Here is a 19674-nt window from a genome sequence, read left to right as displayed (position 1 = left end):
CAAAAATGACAAAAATGACAAAAATGACAAAAAATGACAAAAATGACAAAAATGACAAAATGACAAGAATGACAAAAAATGACAAAAATGACAAAAATGACAAAAAATGACAAAAATGACAAAAATGACAAAAATGACAAAAATGACAAAAATGACAAAATGACAAAAATGACAAAAAATGACAAAAATGACAAAAATGACAAAAATGACAAAAATGACAAAAATGACAAAAATGACAAAAATGACAAAAATGACAAAAATGACAAAAATGACAAAAATGACAAAAATGACAAAAAATGACAAAAATGACAAAAATGACAAAAATGACAAAAATGACAAAAATGACAAAAATGACAAAAATGACAAAAATGACAAAAATGACAAAAATGACAAAAATGACAAAATGACAAAAATGACAAAAATGACAATAATGACAAAAATGACAAAAATGACAAAAATGACAAAAATGACAAAAATGACAAAAATGACAAAAATGACAAAAATGACAAAAATGACAAAAATGACAAAAATGACAAAAATGACAAAAATGACAAAAATGACAAAAATGACAAAAATGACAAAAATGACAAAAATGACAAAAATGACAAAAATGACAAAAATGACAAAATGACAAAAATGACAAAAATGACAAAAATGACAAAAATGACAAAAATGACAAAAATGACAAAAATGACAAAAATGACAAAAATGACAAAAATGACAAAAATGACAAAAATGACAAAAATGACAAAAATGACAAAAATGACAAAAATGACAAAAATGACAAAAATGACAAAAATGACAAAAATGACAAAAATGACAAAAATGACAAAAATGACAAAAATGACAAAAATGACAAAAATGACAAAAATGACAAAAATGACAAAAATGACAAAAATGACAAAAATGACAAAAATGACAAAAATGACAAAAATGACAAAAATGACAAAATGACAAAAATGACAAAAATGACAAAAATGACAAAAATGACAAAAATGACAAAAATGACAAAAATGACAAAAATGACAAAAATGACAAAAATGACAAAAATGACAAAAATGACAAAAATGACAAAAATGACAAAAATTGACAAAAATGACAAAAATGACAAAAATGACAAAATGACAAAATGACAAAAATGACAAAAATGACAAAAATGACAAAATGACAAAAATGACAAAAATGACAAAAATGACAAAAATGACAAAAATGACAAAAATGACAAAAATGACAAAAATGACAAAAATGACAAAAATGACAAAAATGACAAAAATGACAAAAATGACAAAAATGACAAAAATGACAAAAATGACAAAAATGACAAAAATGACAAAAATGACAAAAATGACAAAATGACAAAAATGACAAAAATGACAAAAATGACAAAAATGACAAAAATGACAAATGACAAAATGACAAAAATGACAAAAATGACAAAAATGACAAAAATGACAAAAATGACAAAAATGACAAAAATGACAAAATGACAAAATGACAAAAATGACAAAAATGACAAAATGACAAAAATGACAAAAATGACAAAATGACAAAAAAGATTAAACTTCGTAACCATTTCAATGTGTCTTTCTTTCCACTGTAAAAGTTGTCGATAGATTAGCAAAATAAACTGATTGTCAAAAAATGATCGTAATCGTTAGTTAAACTTTCTGGTATTTTTGTTATTTTATGGCACTATTTTAATTTTTTTCCAGGTCAATGATTTCAACATTTAAATGGTTATCTTGTTAAAAAAACGAATAGTGGTTTTCAGAAAATGGCCTCGAAAATGTTGCACTTAAGCAATCTTATATTTTGCAATAAATTTCATCATTTTTATAATATTTTTAATTTTTGTTATTTTTGCCATCCCAATCAAAGCTTTCTACCCTACACATCATGTGACAGAGCTACGTAGACTAACCCGGTCGTTCTTTTTTCCCTCATTTTTTTTTTATTTTCCCACCAGTACCCAGACTGTATGGAGACAAACTCTCGATGAAAGTGATATCACCGCGGACGCGCAAAGTTCAGCGCCGGATCATCGTTCTGCATGATTTTTTCCGCACCAAAGTTTCCCCACCGGCTTCCAACATGCTAAGCATGGTAAGTATTGGAATCGTCTCGTCCTCTTGACTCTCGAACTGTCCAAGTTTGGCCGGCCTGGCTTGATGACTCAAACATCAGCCGACCTAACAGACGATATGTTATTGGAAATGGTGGATAATTTATTCCCATATGCATATTTCGATCATGTTTCGCGGACACTTTGTATTAGCTGAGTGGGCCGGCAAATGGACTGTTTGGATGACCCAGAAATATTGCGGAAAAAATTCGCACCGCGGGATCAGAAGCAGCTGTTTGTTTTAAAATTTTAATTTCCGATCATTTCATTCCTCTCTATACCTCTAGTAAATTCTCGTCTCCTTGTCTCCAACGTTATGCAATTTTTCTAATCTTGAGGGAGAGCGGAGTTGAATGAACTCTAAAAATTGACAAACATAAATCAACCTTCCTAAACATCTATGAAGGTGTTTTTCAAATTCTGTGCTGATGCACAACAACCGTCTTGATGAATTATAAGTGTGATATACCTTTTTTCATTTTTATCTATAAAAAGTAGATATTTGAGCTCAGTAGAATGAAATTTTTTCATCTTTATTTTTTTTGGTTTTTATTCAGCACCCCACTGTTCTTTACTAAGCTTTCGGTTTTTAATGGTGCTATTTTTTTCAAAATGATGGTTGAAATATGTTAAATAAATATTTTCCGCTGCAATCAAGTTAGCTTAGCTTAGCTTAGCTTGATTGAATATTTTTCGCTGCCATCAAGCTGCATCAAAACTGTCACTCACAGCAGGCGTTGACACTTGATAATAGGTTTTTCTCGGAGCAGTAATTTTGTCAATTTGATGTTTATCTGTTTCAGCAAACGAATGTGAATGACTGCATAACAAGAACATCTTAAGATGCATTTTTGTGTTTAAAAAAAAACTCACAAACAAAATATAGATACGTAAACCTCGTCGTGTCACCACGATACACGCGTGTCGGACAAGTTCATTAGCCACCATATTCATGTTCTCGAAGAGTTCACCCACGAAACGGTGTGCCGGTAAACTGATACCAGGCAGCGTCTCTAGAGAGAGTGCAAAGCGGATCAGCTTGCCGATTGTTATGCTAATCAAGGATCGTTGCCGAAATTTATTACAAGCAACAAAGGCGATGATCTCACACATTATGCGAATTAACCTCTTCAAACTTCTGTGAGTAAATATCTTGTCAATTAATACAAATTTGAACAAATTCAAATCGGGATTCAGAAAAATAAGCAAATGTTTAGGTAACATTACACGGAACATTACGAGTAGTAGATAGATTAGGGTTACCATACCTCGCAATGCTAAAAAGAGTACAATGAAAAAAATTTCCAAAAGAGTAAGGAAAACTCTATAAAAAAACAGAGTTATTACAAGTCATTCAAATACTACCAATTTGTTGGGAGCATGATGTATGACTGAGCATTCCAGATTGCGTGTTTTTTCAAGAAAAAAAACTGAGAAAAAGCCCGGTCTGGCTCGATTGCCCAGGTATCGAGGAAAAATACGAACAAAAACTACATTTTTCTATACATAATGTATGATTTTTTGAACTTGTTCCATCAAAAACAACGTGCAAATTTTTTTAGAAATGTAAAATTTGAATTGAACAGCGCTGATGGGACTCAATAAAAAATATTTTTTTAATGAGTACATTTTTCACTTTTTTTTTCTTAATTTGCATGAGAAAAGCCTGGATTGCGAACAGATTTCCCCGGATATTGCTTTGGGTATAATTGCCCGGATTTGCCCGGCCCGAATACGCTAAAAAAAATATTATTTGAACTGATATTATATGATTACTATAAATATTCTCATATTTTTTAATAATTAAAAGAAACAAGTCAGTGATTGAATATTCCTATTTGTGGATTATTCGAAGAGAGAGAAATATTTGATGCTTTGCTGACAAACCACACCAAACCCGATAAAAGAAGAGATTTAAGGCGCGTATATTTCCTTTCAACAAATTACATGTTAGATTTGTGCGCTACGAAGTATTTGAGCCTATTACTTTTGAAGGTTGGGAACACTGATTCCAAACAAACGCGTTTTTGATTTAAAGTTTTTAAATTCGATTTTGTGATTTTAGTAATGATTTTTCACGATGAAAGTTTGTGGAAAGTGTGAGTGAAGTGAATTGTTATGTGTAGATGATGGAGTTTAACATTAAATAACCGGCGGCTGAGCGTAAAATGTATTTTTCGGTCGTAAATTTTCTCAATTGGTGATGCGATGACGAAGCGTTTGTTTTGGCCTCTTGTTACAACTACCAGAAAAAATGAATCTAGATAGCGCTACAAAAGCTTCAGAAAAGATCTTACATTTATTAGTAAGGGTTACAATGCGTTACATCTCTCAAACTATCATACCGATATCTGGTGAGTAAAAGATTTTTTTTTTGTTCTTAACGACATCTGGTGGAGAGTATAGGCCGTGAAATCGAAGGCTTGTACAGTGTTCGGTGATGGATAATTTTTCCGCGTTTAATTTCGTACGTGTATTGCAATACCGCGTTTGAACGTGTTTTCTCTTGGTTTACAGCGCACGATAAAAGTGTTTTATACGTGTATAATGATTTCAATATTAATTATTTCTAATGCGGTTAATTTTTTTTCTCTCAGTGCAAGGAAGAAGCTGCATGAGAGCAACAATGGAGATTTACTCCTCCGTTCGGTTGCTTGGGAAAAGAGTAAATCAGGCAAGCGAGGCGCGATCGTATGCTTTTTTTTCTCTTTTTCTCTCCGTTTGCATAATGCGTTAGGACGTTTTTGCTCGTTAGGTCGTTCTTGCTCTTCTCGTTTTAAGCGAGCGATAATCTTCGGTGAGTTGCGCCGGTGATAAATGCATTGTACTTGTATGACATGCCACGCGAGGACGTTTTGCTCTTCTCGTTATAAGCGCGCGGTAAAATTCGGTAAGTTGCATCGGTGCTAAGTACATTGTTCGTGTATGACAATGCCACGTAAGGACGTATTTGCTGTAAATAAAAACGCGATGTACTCTATAGTGTGCGACGTGATGATCATTAAATATTTTACTTTGCTTTGATCACATCCCTTCCCAAAGGGAATCCAGATCTTTTTTACCTTCCCACTAACAAACACCTTTCCTGAGACGACCGTGGAGATTTAGAGGTGTATTCGGTCTCTAGTAGCAACGGAAGTCGAACTAACAATCCTTCCCTTTCCCCGATGAACCGTAAGGACGTGGCCGGCGCCGTTATTGACCATATAAGATAAGGAATCTTCGAAACGTGTACACAGAAAATGGTAAGCTAATCCCAAGCCCCATTTATTTGGATCTATGTACAATTTTGATGGTTCTTGTCAATCACGGAGTAGCAACTACTGAAATGTACGGTTTATCAAAGCTCAAGCTCAAGCTCAAGCATTTGAGCCTATTACTTTTGTGCTCTTTGTTAACTGTTTGGGAATTTATTGCATACTCAAAGGCGTTTATTGCGTTCACTGTAAATTACGATTCAAAGATGCCTTCATGGATACGGGAGATTTAGGCAAGATATTGAAAATTTTAGTAAGTTGTATTTCTTTCGTATTTCTTGTATAGGATGAAAAACAAGTTCATTTTTCTGATTAAATGGCTCTCATAAAAAAAGAGTACATTTAGTAAAATTTCACAAAAAGAAGAGTACGCCCATTTTCCGATCGAAAAAGAGTACATGTACTCTTAAAAGAGTACGTATGGTAACCCTAAGATAGATCACATCCAACGCGATAATTCTGGTCATTTCATGTCACGTGAGGTATGTTATCAGCGATAAGGATCTATTGTGCATAATTTGAAAGTAAAGTTCACATGAGTAAATTTTGACTTTTGGATTTGTATGGGAAAATTGAATATCTTGTTCTGAAAAATCATCATAATTTTCGTTTCTTCTGTGAACCGATTCTGATAATGGCTTTTCTGTGACAATTTATAAATATTTTAAGGAACAACTTTATCTTTTGGCATTGCAATAAAGGGTGATACGGTCAAAATTAGGTCAAGGGAAAACGCGTGTAAATCGGTGAAATCGTTGTTTAAAAAATCAAATTAAATTTGTTTTTCAAGTTTAATTAGTATACAATTTAGGAAAAATATTTATACAGCCACCTTGTCCACCTTCTTCGCGGCAGAAAGCCAGTTTGCCTTGAACTGCTGCTCGTCCTTAGCAGTTTTTTTGGTCTTCTTTAGGTTCCGCTTGACAATAGCCCAGTATTTCTCAATTGGGCGGAGCTCTGGCGTGTTGGGAGGGTTCTTGTCCTTGGGAACTACCTGCACGTTGTTGGCGGCGTACCACTCCATGGCCTTTTTACCGTAATGGCAAGATGCCAAATCCGGCCAAAACAGTACGGAACAATCGTGTTTCTTCAGGAAAGGCAGCAGACGTTTATTCAAACACTCTTTCACATAAATTTCTGGGTTGACAGCCCCGGAAGGTATGAAAATGCTACTTTTCAAGCCACAGGTACAGATGGCTTGCCAAACCAGATATTTCTTCGCGAACTTTGACAGTTTCATGTGATTAAAAATATCTGCTACCTTTCCCCTTCCTTTTGCCGTATAAAACACCTGTCCCGGAAACTGCTTGTAGTCGGCTTTGACGTAGGTTTCGTCGTCCATTACCACGCAGTCAAACTTCGTCAGCATCGTCGTGTACAGCCTTCGGGATCGCGCATTGGCCGTCGTATTTTGTTTATCATCGCGATTTGGAGTCACTACCTTCTTGTAAGTCGATAGTCCGGCTCGTTTTTTTGGCTCGATGCACGGTTTTAGACGATACACCCAGCTTATTTGCGGCATCTCGGAGAGAGAGGTTAGGGTTTCGCTTGAAACTACCGGCAAATCTCTTTGTCGTCTCAGCGGGTTCCGGTTTTCGATTCCTCCCCGATCCAGACTTCCTGGCTGTCGACAAACGTTCCCCAAACACTTTAATTAACACATTTGTAACGGTTGATTTGGCAACTTTTAGCGATTTTGCCAGCTTTGCGTGCGAGTAGCTCGGATTTTCGCGATCACGAGCAAAACTTTGATACGCTGCTCTTCTTCCGAGGACGGCATTTTGACATCTGAAAAGTTAATTCCTAAATCAAAATAGGAGGAACATTCTACACACACACACACCTTCAAAATGAGGGGTGTTCAGGTTTTTTAAATGCAAAATTGAAAGAAATACGTCAAGTTAATATTGACCAAATTTTGACCGTATCACCCTTTATTAGGAGGAATTTTTGGTACACAAATAAACTTGTTTATTATTTAAAACAAATAGCGTCGCCGTTCTGCGTGTCAGGAAGAAAAAGCACTCACCCTCATTTTCACCCACAACACTGACAACTTCTACGGGTAACAACCGCCTGCTCGATGTTCAAAACTGGGGAAAAACTGATGGACCTCTGAATGGAACAACACTCATGGAGAACTAGATTGTCCTTAGCCAATATTTGATAACTTTTTCTGTTCCGGAATTTGCCAAATTGGCTATTTATGGCCACAACCGGGGATCCCCTTGTACATAATTATAAACATTAGAAATAGATATAAATCAAATCGCCTTATAATCGGTAGTTCTTGTAGTTCGATTTGAGTATTACAAATGTACACAAAGCCAATATTTAACTTGATTAGCAAGCATTGAAGTGAGAGGTAAGAAGGTTTCCTGGAAAATGATATGTCGTAACGATATCGAGAAGCTCAGTATTTGAAGAGCAGCAATAATTTATCACCGTGCATCTAGCTATTATTCGTGATTTCTCATTCGTCAGACTGTTCTGCAGTGCTATGCCGTTTTGGAGATGAATGTCACTAAATTTTTCAGCTTCCCATCACCACTTATCTTCACTATATAGTTAGCTTGGACTCAAAACCCTCAAATGCTATCGTCGTTAAACGTTTCGTTTCCTCAATCAAAACAGAAATGGCACCACGGAGCAGCCCGATCGGCGCAGAAGTGGGCGGACCAGTGCCGGTTGCTCACTCACGACAGCCCCAAAGGTCGCTGGATCGACAACTACGGTGCGTGCGGTCAGAACATCTTCGTGTCCACCCATAAGGTTCCCTGGTGAGTGTCGGGTTTCGGCTCGGCTGTTTCTTCCTTTGTAAGTTTAATCTAAATTAATATTTTTGGCTAGGCCTGAAGGGAACAAGTCCATTCGGGTTTTGGTTGTTATGCTAATCAGGATCACAGCCAGAGCATTCGTAACATGTGTAAAATCATATTTCGCGTTTCATCGCACTAATTTGACGATAAATAATTGCAAATTGTGAAACGATCCCCAGCGCCGATTCGGCACGATTAATTGGGATCGAGAATGTTTTATTCATAAGATGGCGCCACCTACTGGCGATCTACACACGAAACGGCTCTTCGTCACTTTTGTCGGCCGACATGTGTTGATAAAAGTTGTAAGCCGTCAAAATAGGTCGTAAATAAGCGATCTGAATTAATTATAGATTATTCTTATGGATACAGCTTAAGGAAATCACTTTCACTGCATGAGCTGATGAGTTTGTTTTATTTCGGCAGGTTGTTTGCATTGCGAACATGGTTCCTGGAGAAGCACAACTTCACGTACGGATCGCCGAAGAACAATCTGGTGGCGGTTGGGCACTACACGCAGATGATTTGGGCGGCCACGCATAAGGTTGGTTGTGGTTTGACCAAATGCCCCAGTGGAGGACCCAAGGGAAAGCCATTCTTCAACTATGTCTGCAATTATTGTCCGATGTGAGTGAAGGCTCTTAAAGTGTCACATTATCGACTGTAAATTGATAATTTCTTTTTCCAGTGGAAATCATGAAGACAAACTCGGAACGCCCTACAGGAGAGGAAAACCTTGCGGAGCATGTAAACACCACTGCCATTCGAGTAAAATAAAGTAAGTTGGGTTACCATCACATTTGTCTAGGTCTCATCGTGTAATAAATGGTTTTTGTTACTTGCACATTTTTACAAATGTTGCTCCATCTGAAAAATAGTAGAAATATTACGTCATACGAAATTAGTTATCTCTCCCAACTTATGTATTTACGTCAATCGTTTCAAGGGATTTAAAACCTCCTCGGTTTATTCATCCCAGAAATGTCAAAGCGCGTGACTTCAATGTCAATTTTATGGTCTTCAAATATAAAAAATGATTGCTGATTTTCCAAAGTTTTCAAGTTCACCGTTCTCCTTAGAAAAATTTGATAAACAAATTAAAAAAAAACGCAGAATGGAATTGTTGAAAAAGTAACGTTCACAAGCCTTTGACATTTAAAAGAATAATTTTTTCATCGAACTTTAGTTATATCATAAATAATATAGATTTTCGCCAAGTACGCAACTCAACCTACACTCAATCCTCAAATATTCCAGTATCTCGATTTGACAAGTGTTTTAAGATAGCCTTCTATTAACAGGATGAAAACGAATTTGATTGTTTAATAATTGGTCTGTTCATTGAATTCGAAAAAAACAACAGACAGCAAATTTCCTTGAAAAAGACCAACAAAACTGGTCGAAACGTCGGGTATTTGAAAAACAATTGTTGTTTGATCTACATCCAAGACCAAAAAAAGCCAAATTTAATTTTTTTACATCATCCACGGTCGAAAAAAAATAAACCTAACCTCATATATTTGGATTTGGTTTAATTTTCATAAATATACCCTTTTCTGTTAAGCTTAGCAAAAAATAACAAATTGGAAAAATTTACAGAGCAAGCTTCCGACGTTTTACATAATTTACAAAAGTTATTAAATTTTTATGGATGAACGAAGTTGTTGAAATTGAATTTAAGTTAACAAATGGTTTATGTAATGGTTAGTACAATTTTAATTGTGATGTTGATATGATTCGGTGATTTTTTACGATTTTTAAACGATTTTGATACGATCTAATAATCTTTCTGAGGCTATCCGAACTCTCAATATTAAAACTAAAGTCCGCTTGAGTGCTCTTCATACGATTTTTTTATTTTTTGTCATTTTTGAAAGTTTTGTAATTTTTTGAATTTTTTAATTTTTGAAATTTTTGTAATTTTGGTAATATTGGTAACTTTGGAAATTTTGGTAATTTTGGTAATTTCGGTAATTTCGGTAATTTTTGTAATTTTTGTAATTTTCAAAATTTTTGTCATTATTTTCATTTTGATAATTTTTGTCATTTTTGTTATTTTTGCCATTTTTGTCATTTTTGTCATTTTTGTCATTTTTGTCATTTTTGTCATTTTTGTCATTTTTGTCATTTTTGTCATTTTTGTCATTTTTGTCATTTTTGTCATTTTTGTCATTTTTGTCATTTTTGTCATTTTTGTCATTTTTGTCATTTTTGTCATTTTTGTCATTTTTGTCATTTTTGTCATTTTTGTCATTTTTGTCATTTTTGTCATTTTTGTCATTTTTGTCATTTTTGTCATTTTTGTCATTTTTGTCATTTTTGTCATTTTTGTCATTTTTGTCATTTTTGTCATTTTTGTCATTTTTGTCATTTTTGTCATTTTTGTCATTTTTGTCATTTTTGTCATTTTTGTCATTTTTGTCATTTTTGTCATTTTTGTCATTTTTGTCATTTTTGTCATTTTTGTCATTTTTGTCATTTTTGTCATTTTTGTCATTTTTGTCATTTTTGTCATTTTTGTCATTTTTGTCATTTTTGTCATTTTTGTCATTTTTGTCATTTTTGTCATTTTTGTCATTTTTGTCATTTTTGTCATTTTTGTCATTTTTGTCATTTTTGTCATTTTTGTCATTTTTGTCATTTTTGTCATTTTTGTCATTTTTGTCATTTTTGTCATTTTTGTCATTTTTGTCATTTTTGTCATTTTTGTCATTTTTGTCATTTTTGTCATTTTTGTCATTTTTGTCATTTTTGTCATTTTTGTCATTTTTGTCATTTTTGACATTTTTGTCATTTTTGTCATTTTTGTCATTTTTGTCATTTTTGTCATTTTTGTCATTTTTGTCATTTTTGTCATTTTTGTCATTTTTGTCATTTTTGTCATTTTTGTCATTTTTGTCATTTTTGTCATTTTTGTCATTTTTGTCATTTTTGTCATTTTTGTCATATTTGTCATTTTTGTCATTTTTGTCATTTTTGACATTTTTGTCATTTTTGTCATTTTTGTCATTTTTGTCATTTTTGTCATTTTTGTCATTTTTGTCATTTTTGTCATTTTTGTCATTTTTGTCATTTTTGTCATTTTTGTCATTTTTGTCATTTTTGTCATTTTTGTCATTTTTGTCATTTTTGTCATTTTTGTCATTTTTGTCATTTTTGTCATTTTTGTCATTTTTGTCATTTTTGTCATTTTTGTCATTTTTGTCATTTTTGTCATTTTTGTCATTTTTGTCATTTTTGTCATTTTTGTCATTTTTGTCATTTTTGTCATTTTTGTCATTTTTGTCATTTTTGTCATTTTTGTCATTTTTGTCATTTTTGTCATTTTTGTCATTTTTGTCATTTTTGTCATTTTTGTCATTTTTGTCATTTTTGTCATTTTTGTCATTTTTGTCATTTTTGTCATTTTTGTCATTTTTGTCATTTTTGTCATTTTTGTCATTTTTGTCATTTTTGTCATTTTTGTCATTTTTGTCATTTTTGTCATTTTTGTCATTTTTGTCATTTTTGTCATTTTTGTCATTTTTGTCATTTTTGTCATTTTTGTCATTTTTGTCATTTTTGTCATTTTTGTCATTTTTGTCATTTTTGTCATTTTTGTCATTTTTGTCATTTTTGTCATTTTTGTCATTTTTGTCATTTTTGTCATTTTTGTCATTTTTGTCATTTTTGTCATTTTTGTCATTTTTGTCATTTTTGTCATTTTTGTCATTTTTGTCATTTTTGTCATTTTTGTCATTTTTGTCATTTTTGTCATTTTTGTCATTTTTGTCATTTTTGACATTTTTGTCATTTTTGCCTTTTAGTCACTTTTGTAATTTTTGTCATTTTTGTCATTTTTGTCATTTTTGTCATTTTTGTCATTTTTGTCATTTTTGTCATTTTTGTCATTTTTGTCATTTTTGTCATTTTTGTCATTTTTGTCATTTTTGTCATTTTTGTCATTTTTGTCATTTTTGTCATTTTTGTCATTTTTGTCATTTTTGTCATTTTTGTCATTTTTGTCATTTTTGTCATTTTTGTCATTTTTGTCATTTTTGTCATTTTTGTCATTTTTGTCATTTTTGTCATTTTTGTCATTTTTGTCATTTTTGTCATTTTTGTCATTTTTGTCATTTTTGTCATTTTTGTCATTTTTGTCATTTTTGTCATTTTTGTCATTTTTGTCATTTTTGTCATTTTTGTCATTTTTGTCATTTTTGTCATTTTTGTCATTTTTGTCATTTTTGTCATTTTTGTCATTTTTGTCATTTTTGTCATTTTTGTCATTTTTGTCATTTTTGTCATTTTTGTCATTTTTGTCATTTTTGTCATTTTTGACATTTTTGTCATTTTTGCCTTTTAGTCACTTTTGTAATTTTTGTCATTTTTGTCATTTTTGTCATTTTTGTCATTTTTGTCATTTTTGTCATTTTTGTCATTTTTGTCATTTTTGTCATTTTTGTCATTTTTGTCATTTTTGTCATTTTTGTCATTTTTGTCATTTTTGTCATTTTTGTCATTTTTGTCATTTTTGTCATTTTTGTCATTTTTGTCATTTTTGTCATTTTTGTCATTTTTGTCATTTTTGTCATTTTTGTCATTTTTGTCATTTTTGTCATTTTTGTCATTTTTGTCATTTTTGTCATTTTTGTCATTTTTGTCATTTTTGTCATTTTTGTCATTTTTGTCATTTTTGTCATTTTTGTCATTTTTGTCATTTTTGTCATTTTTGTCATTTTTGTCATTTTTGTCATTTTTGTCATTTTTGTCATTTTTGTCATTTTTGTCATTTTTGTCATTTTTGTCATTTTTGTCATTTTTGTCATTTTTGTCATTTTTGACATTTTTGTCATTTTTGTGATTTTTGTCATTTTTGTCATTTTTGTCATTTTTGTCATTTTTGTCATTTTTGTCATTTTTGTCATTTTTGTCATTTTTGTCATTTTTGTCATTTTTGTCATTTTTGTCATTTTTGTCATTTTTGTCATTTTTGTCATTTTTGTCATTTTTGTCATTTTTGTCATTTTTGTCATTTTTGTCATTTTTGTCATTTTTGTCATTTTTGTGATTTTTGTCATTTTTGTCATTTTTGTCATTTTTGTCATTTTTGTGATTTTTGTCATTTTTGTCATTTTTGTCATTTTTGTCATTTTTGTCATTTTTGTCATTTTTGTCATTTTTGTCATTTTTGTCATTTTTGTCATTTTTGTCATTTTTGTCATTTTTGTCATTTTTGTCATTTTTGTCATTTTTGTCATTTTTGTCATTTTTGTCATTTTTGTCATTTTTGTCATTTTTGTCATTTTTGTCATTTTTGTCATTTTTGTCATTTTTGTCATTTTTGTCATTTTTGTCATTTTTGTCATTTTTGTCATTTTTGTCATTTTTGTGATTTTTGTCATTTTTGTCATTTTTGTCATTTTTGTCATTTTTGTCATTTTTGTCATTTTTGTCATTTTTGTCATTTTTGTCATTTTTGTCATTTTTGTCATTTTTGTCATTTTTGTGATTTTTGTCATTTTTGTCATTTTTGTCATTTTTGTCATTTTTGTCATTTTTGTCATTTTTGTCATTTTTGTCATTTTTGTCATTTTTGTCATTTTTGTCATTTTTGTCATTTTTGTCATTTTTGTCATTTTTGTCATTTTTGTCATTTTTGTCATTTTTGTCATTTTTGTCATTTTTGTCATTTTTGTCATTTTTGTCATTTTTGTCATTTTTGTCATTTTTGTCATTTTTGTCATTTTTGTCATTTTTGTCATTTTTGTCATTTTTGTCATTTTTGTCATTTTTGTCATTTTTGTCATTTTTGTCATTTTTGTCATTTTTGTCATTTTTGTCATTTTTGTCATTTTTGTCATTTTTGTCATTTTTGTCATTTTTGTCATTTTTGTCATTTTTGTCATTTTTGTCATTTTTGTCATTTTTGTCATTTTTGTCATTTTTGTCATTTTTGTCATTTTTGTCATTTTTGTCATTTTTGTCATTTTTGTCATTTTTGTCATTTTTGTTTTTTTTGTCATTTTTGTCATTTTTGTCATTTTTGTCATTTTTGTCATTTTTGTCATTTTTGTCATTTTTGTCATTTTTGTCATTTTTGTCATTTTTGTCATTTTTGTCATTTTTGTCATTTTTGTGATTTTTGTGATTTTTGTGATTTTTGTCATTTTTGTCATTTTTGTCATTTTTGTCATTTTTGTCATTTTTGTCATTTTTGTCATTTTTGTCATTTTTGTCATTTTTGTCATTTTTGTCATTTTTGTCATTTTTGTCATTTTTGTCATTTTTGTCATTTTTGTCATTTTTGTCATTTTTGTCATTTTTGTCATTTTTGTCATTTTTGTCATTTTTGTCATTTTTGTCATTTTTGTCATTTTTGTCATTTTTGTCATTTTTGTCATTTTTGTCATTTTTGTCATTTTTGTCATTTTTGTCATTTTTGTCATTTTTGTCATTTTTGTCATTTTTGTCATTTTTGTCATTTTTGTCATTTTTGTCATTTTTGTCATTTTTGTCATTTTTGTCATTTTTGTCATTTTTGTCATTTTTGTCATTTTTGTCATTTTTGTCATTTTTGTCATTTTTGTCATTTTTGTCATTTTTGTCATTTTTGTCATTTTTGTCATTTTTGTCATTTTTGTCATTTTTGTCATTTTTGTCATTTTTGTCATTTTTGTCATTTTTGTCATTTTTGTCATTTTTGTCATTTTTGTCATTTTTGTCATTTTTGTCATTTTTGTCATTTTTGTCATTTTTGTCATTTTTGTCATTTTTGTCATTTTTGTCATTTTTGTCATTTTTGTCATTTTTGTCATTTTTGTCATTTTTGTCATTTTTGTCATTTTTGTCATTTTTGTCATTTTTGTCATTTTTGTCATTTTTGTCATTTTTGTCATTTTTGTCATTTTTGTCATTTTTGTCATTTTTGTCATTTTTGTCATTTTTGTCATTTTTGTCATTTTTGTCATTTTTGTCATTTTTGTCATTTTTGTCATTTTTGTCATTTTTGTCATTTTTGTCATTTTTGTCATTTTTGTCATTTTTGTCATTTTTGTCATTTTTGTCATTTTTGTCATTTTTGTCATTTTTGTCATTTTTGTCATTTTTGTCATTTTTGTCATTTTTGTCATTTTTGTCATTTTTGTCATTTTTGTCATTTTTGTCATTTTTGTCATTTTTGTCGTTTTTGTCATTTTTGTCATTTTTGTCATTTTTGTCATTTTTGTCATTTTTGTCATTTTTGTCATTTTTGTCATTTTTGTCATTTTTGTCATTTTTGTCATTTTTGTCATTTTTGTCATTTTTGTCATTTTTGTCATTTTTGTCATTTTTGTCATTTTTGTCATTTTTGTCATTTTTGTCATTTTTGTCATTTTTGTCATTTTTGTCATTTTTGTCATTTTTGTCATTTTTGTCATTTTTGTCATTTTTGTCATTTTTGTCATTTTTGTCATTTTTGTGATTTTTATCATTTTTGTGATTTTTGTCATTTTTGTTATTTTTGTCATTTTTGTCATTTTTGTCATTTTTGTCATTTTTGTCATTTTTGTCATTTTTGTCATTTTTGTCATTTTTGTCATTTTTGTCATTTTTGTCATTTTTGTCATTTTTGTCATTTTTGTCATTTTTGTAATTTTTGTAATTTTTGTAATTTTTGTAATTTTTGTCATTTTTGTAATTTTTGTCATTTTTGTCATTTTTGTCATTTTTGTCATTTTTGTCATTTTTGTCATTTTTGTCATTTTTGTCATTTTTGTCATTTTTGTCATTTTTGTCATTTTTGTCATTTTTGTCATTTTTGTCATTTTTGTCATTTTTGTCATTTTTGTCATTTTTGTCATTTTTGTCATTTTTGTCATTTTTGTCATTTTTGTCATTTTTGTCATTTTTGTCATTTTTGTCATTTTTGTCATTTTTGTCATTTTTGTCATTTTTGTCATTTTTGTCATTTTTGTCATTTTTGTCATTTTTGACATTTTTGCATTTTAGTCATTTTTGTCATTTTTGTCATTTTTGTCATTTTTGTCATTTTTGTCATTTTTGTCATTTTTGTCATTTTTGTCATTTTTGTCATTTTTGTCATTTTTGTCATTTTTGTCATTTTTGTCATTTTTGTCATTTTTGTCATTTTTGTCATTTTTGTCATTTTTGTCATTTTTGTCATTTTTGTCATTTTTGTCATTTTTGTCATTTTTGTCATTTTTGTCATTTTTGTCATTTTTGTCATTTTTGTCATTTTTGTCATTTTTGTCATTTTTGTCATTTTTGTCATTTTTGTCATTTTTGTCATTTTTGTCATTTTTGTCATTTTTGTCATTTTTGTCATTTTTGTCATTTTTGTTATATTTTAATTTTTGTCATTTTTGTCATTTTTGTCATTTTTGTCATTTTTGTCATTTTTGTCATTTTTGTCATTTTTGTCATTTTTGTCATTTTTGTCATTTTTGTCATTTTTGTCATTTTTGTCATTTTTGTCATTTTTGTCATTTTTGTCATTTTTGTCATTTTTGTCATTTTTGTCATTTTTGTCATTTTTGTTATTTTTTTCTTTTTTGTTATATTTTAATTTTTGTGATTTTCGTAATTTTTTTTGTAATTTTTGTCATTTTTGTAATTTTTTTTTCAGACTTTGTACCAACACATGCAATTCCGCCGATCTGTGGGCCAACTGCCGCGAGCTGTACAAAACCTGGCCCGGGTGGCTTTGTAACACGGTTACGCCGGAAGGTTTGGAACGACAACGGAACTGTATGGCGACCTGCACCTGCCAGGGAAAAGTTCATGACTGACCCGACGAAGATTTCTAGGAAGAAAGAAGTGCTGCCATCAAAGAGTTCAACCAATTTAGGAAAGTTTCAAGATCACTCCTAAACTGTTCTAATCTGCCGCCAATATTACTGAGCTGTCGTTTTTTGTATTTTAGGAATCAAGTCATTATTTGAAATACGTTAAAGATATTTTTAAGAGCTTTAGTTCATCAAATTTTATTGAATTGAGAAAATTCCCAAGGTGCTAAGGTCGAGTGAAAGAAATAACATTATCAATTATTCGCTTTTAGCCGTGAGCGTAACAGATTTGATTCAGATTAGAATCAGGAAGCAGAACGGCGGCAATTCTTGGCTTTTTGCCGCAACCTGTAATGAAAAAGCTAATCGTAAGCGTCCGGCCTTTTAATCTTTAGCTATAGGTGAAATGAGTGTTGAGTGTTTCCATTCTATCTGAGGGTAATTTGAGCCCCGAGTATTTTTTTTTGTTACGACCCCCTCACGATAACACTCATCGATGCGTAAATCTAGATGCAGTCGCGCTCGTCGCCAGTTCTTGACCCTCACTTTCCTAAGCGCCTAGAACAATGCTATCGGTCACCTTGTACATAGAACAGGTAGTTTGAATTACCCTGCCGTGGGTCATTTTTTCCGTTTTCCGCACTGCACTTAGAGGCATACCTCTTTGTCCATTTGTTCCGATGAGAAACTCGGCATGTTTCCGTTTTGGATCGGTTCTAGATTATGAAGTACTACTCGGTGGAACAGAAATTCGTCTCAGGTTCATAAGACCTTATGAACTGGTATTCCGTATGCATCTAGACCCATAATTCTGTAACAAACTTTTCACGGTGGTAAGATAATTACCAAAAATCAGGATTTAATTGAATTTATATGTTTCCAAATTCCGTATTGGCGGAATAAAGGTTCTTCAGTAGAAATGCTGTCTAAATCTTTTGAGAACATTTTAAAAACTCAATATGGAAAACTTCCGACTGACTTCTGAATGTAAATTAAGTAGGTAGTATTCCCCAATTTTTAGCTGAATAGAATGAATTTCAGGTCAAGATCAACTCCAAGACTACAACTCGTTCAGCGTAAATAATATTCAAATAACTGTGAATTTTAAAATTTGAAAACAAGTGAATTTTTCGTTTTTTTAGAACTTCTCAAAACTCCTATTCAAGCGAAGATGAGTATCAAGATCAAGACCAGTTAATGCCACCAACTCAGCAGATTAGTTGTATAATTTTGTTTTTACGATTTTCTGCTTTGGAAGAAATTTCGGCTTCCCTCAAATTCCATTCCATTAGCACAAATGGTTCCAAATACAATGCGAAAATTAAGCGAATTCTAGGTTTGTTTTGAATTGTGTGTGAGTGTACATACATCAACAAAAAAGAAGAATGAAAGAGAAAAAAAAAGAAATCAAAATAACAAAATCAACATAAGAAGGTACCTGAAAAAGCTTTTGTTGTGCGCGGGAAAAATTTTCTCACCATTCATGAAAGACCGGGAGACGACGAACGATAGCTGATAGCAGGGACGTTGATCGTTGGAATAATTTCCAGAAATTCAGCTGGGAAGGCTTCCAGAATACGTAATCGGGGTGGGTATTGCATAGTGGTACGAAGTTTCTGCATATGTTTAGTTAATTAAATTTATTATTTTTTGAATACAATTTTTGGAATCCATAATGTAAGTGAATGTAATAAAATGAAAATATCTTGGACGATGACGAAACTATTCTTCTTGCCTGGGCAATTAATAATTTTATTTTATGTAATTTTTAAGTTTTTTCTTTGTATTTGTTTTTAAATTTACTAATTTTTTTATAATTGTTGTCATTTTTTTACTGCTGCATTAAAAACAAAGTTGTTATATTTCATTAACATTTCAGAACCTCAAAACCCATGTATATTGTTTGTCTAAATTCTATTGGTCCTGTAAGGGGAAAATGTTAAGTAAGAACTGCGTCGACTCAAAAACGCGAAGAGTTGCGCCCTCAGTAATCACCATAAGCTCAAATTCTCCTACTCTAAGGATGTATTCATATCGAAAACTGAACTCCGCTTATTTATTGAAAAGCAAGTCAACGTTGTTACCAAAATTAGCATTTCAAAAGTCAGCGGAATGAACCTTGTACTCCCACCTTTGCTACTGCTTTAACATCCCCAGAACATGTGGATAGCGTTGTCAAGAATGATTCGCCACTTGAATTCTGCATAAGCACGAATATTGTAGATCTATCTTTATATCTAAGATTCGCCGACGCATAGGCCTGAGTTGTTTTTTTTTTCTCAGTTTCCGTAACGATTGATTTATCAGGAACAGTAGGTTATTTGCTTGAGGTCCCTATCCCGCTATGAGGCTGCCATCTTGGACTTAGCTGGTGGGAGCTGTGCCTGACCTGGAGAACAGACGCGTACGGCCACCTTCTCAGTCTACATGCGACCAAACCATCCATCGGGGTTGGGTACCCGATCTCCGCTTAGGTTACTAGCATCCCAGCCGACACCACGGGAAGGTTGAGATAGGAGTTGTAAATATGAGGTGTTATGAGTGTTATGACCACTCGATTTGCACATTATCGGCCATTCGCCAGCCAATTATTGTTGATTGTATTAGAGCATGCGGTCATATCTAAAGCAGCGGCAAAGCTCAAAAACTCTCGCACTTCAGGCCCGGACGTACTATATAGGGGAGGGGCACCAACCTCCGTCGTATCC

At 31.2% G+C, this 19674-nt stretch overlaps 1 protein-coding gene across 2 annotated transcripts in view; it reads left to right on the top strand.

Moving 5' to 3' along the window:
• LOC129748528 (cysteine-rich venom protein-like) overlaps positions 1 to 19674 on the top strand; it is a 72089-nt gene that overhangs the window by 20375 nt on the left and 32040 nt on the right. The window contains exons 3-7 of one of the 2 annotated variants that reach the window (XM_055743183.1): positions 1967 to 2103; positions 8014 to 8159; positions 8625 to 8825; positions 8887 to 8976; positions 16807 to 17139. In XM_055743183.1, the coding sequence (XP_055599158.1) occupies positions 1967 to 2103; positions 8014 to 8159; positions 8625 to 8825; positions 8887 to 8976; positions 16807 to 16969 (737 nt within the window). In that variant the 3' untranslated portion in view covers positions 16970 to 17139. Of the gene's footprint in view, positions 1 to 1966; positions 2104 to 8013; positions 8160 to 8624; positions 8826 to 8886; positions 8977 to 16806; positions 17140 to 19674 lie in introns of those variants that run through there. The other variant, XM_055743184.1, reaches the window with a different exon arrangement.

The sequence above is a fragment of the Uranotaenia lowii genome, chromosome 2 (genome assembly GCF_029784155.1).
Source record: "Uranotaenia lowii strain MFRU-FL chromosome 2, ASM2978415v1, whole genome shotgun sequence".
Classification (NCBI taxonomy): Eukaryota; Metazoa; Arthropoda; class Insecta; order Diptera; family Culicidae; genus Uranotaenia; species Uranotaenia lowii.
This window is presented reverse-complemented; position numbering and strand designations above follow the sequence as displayed.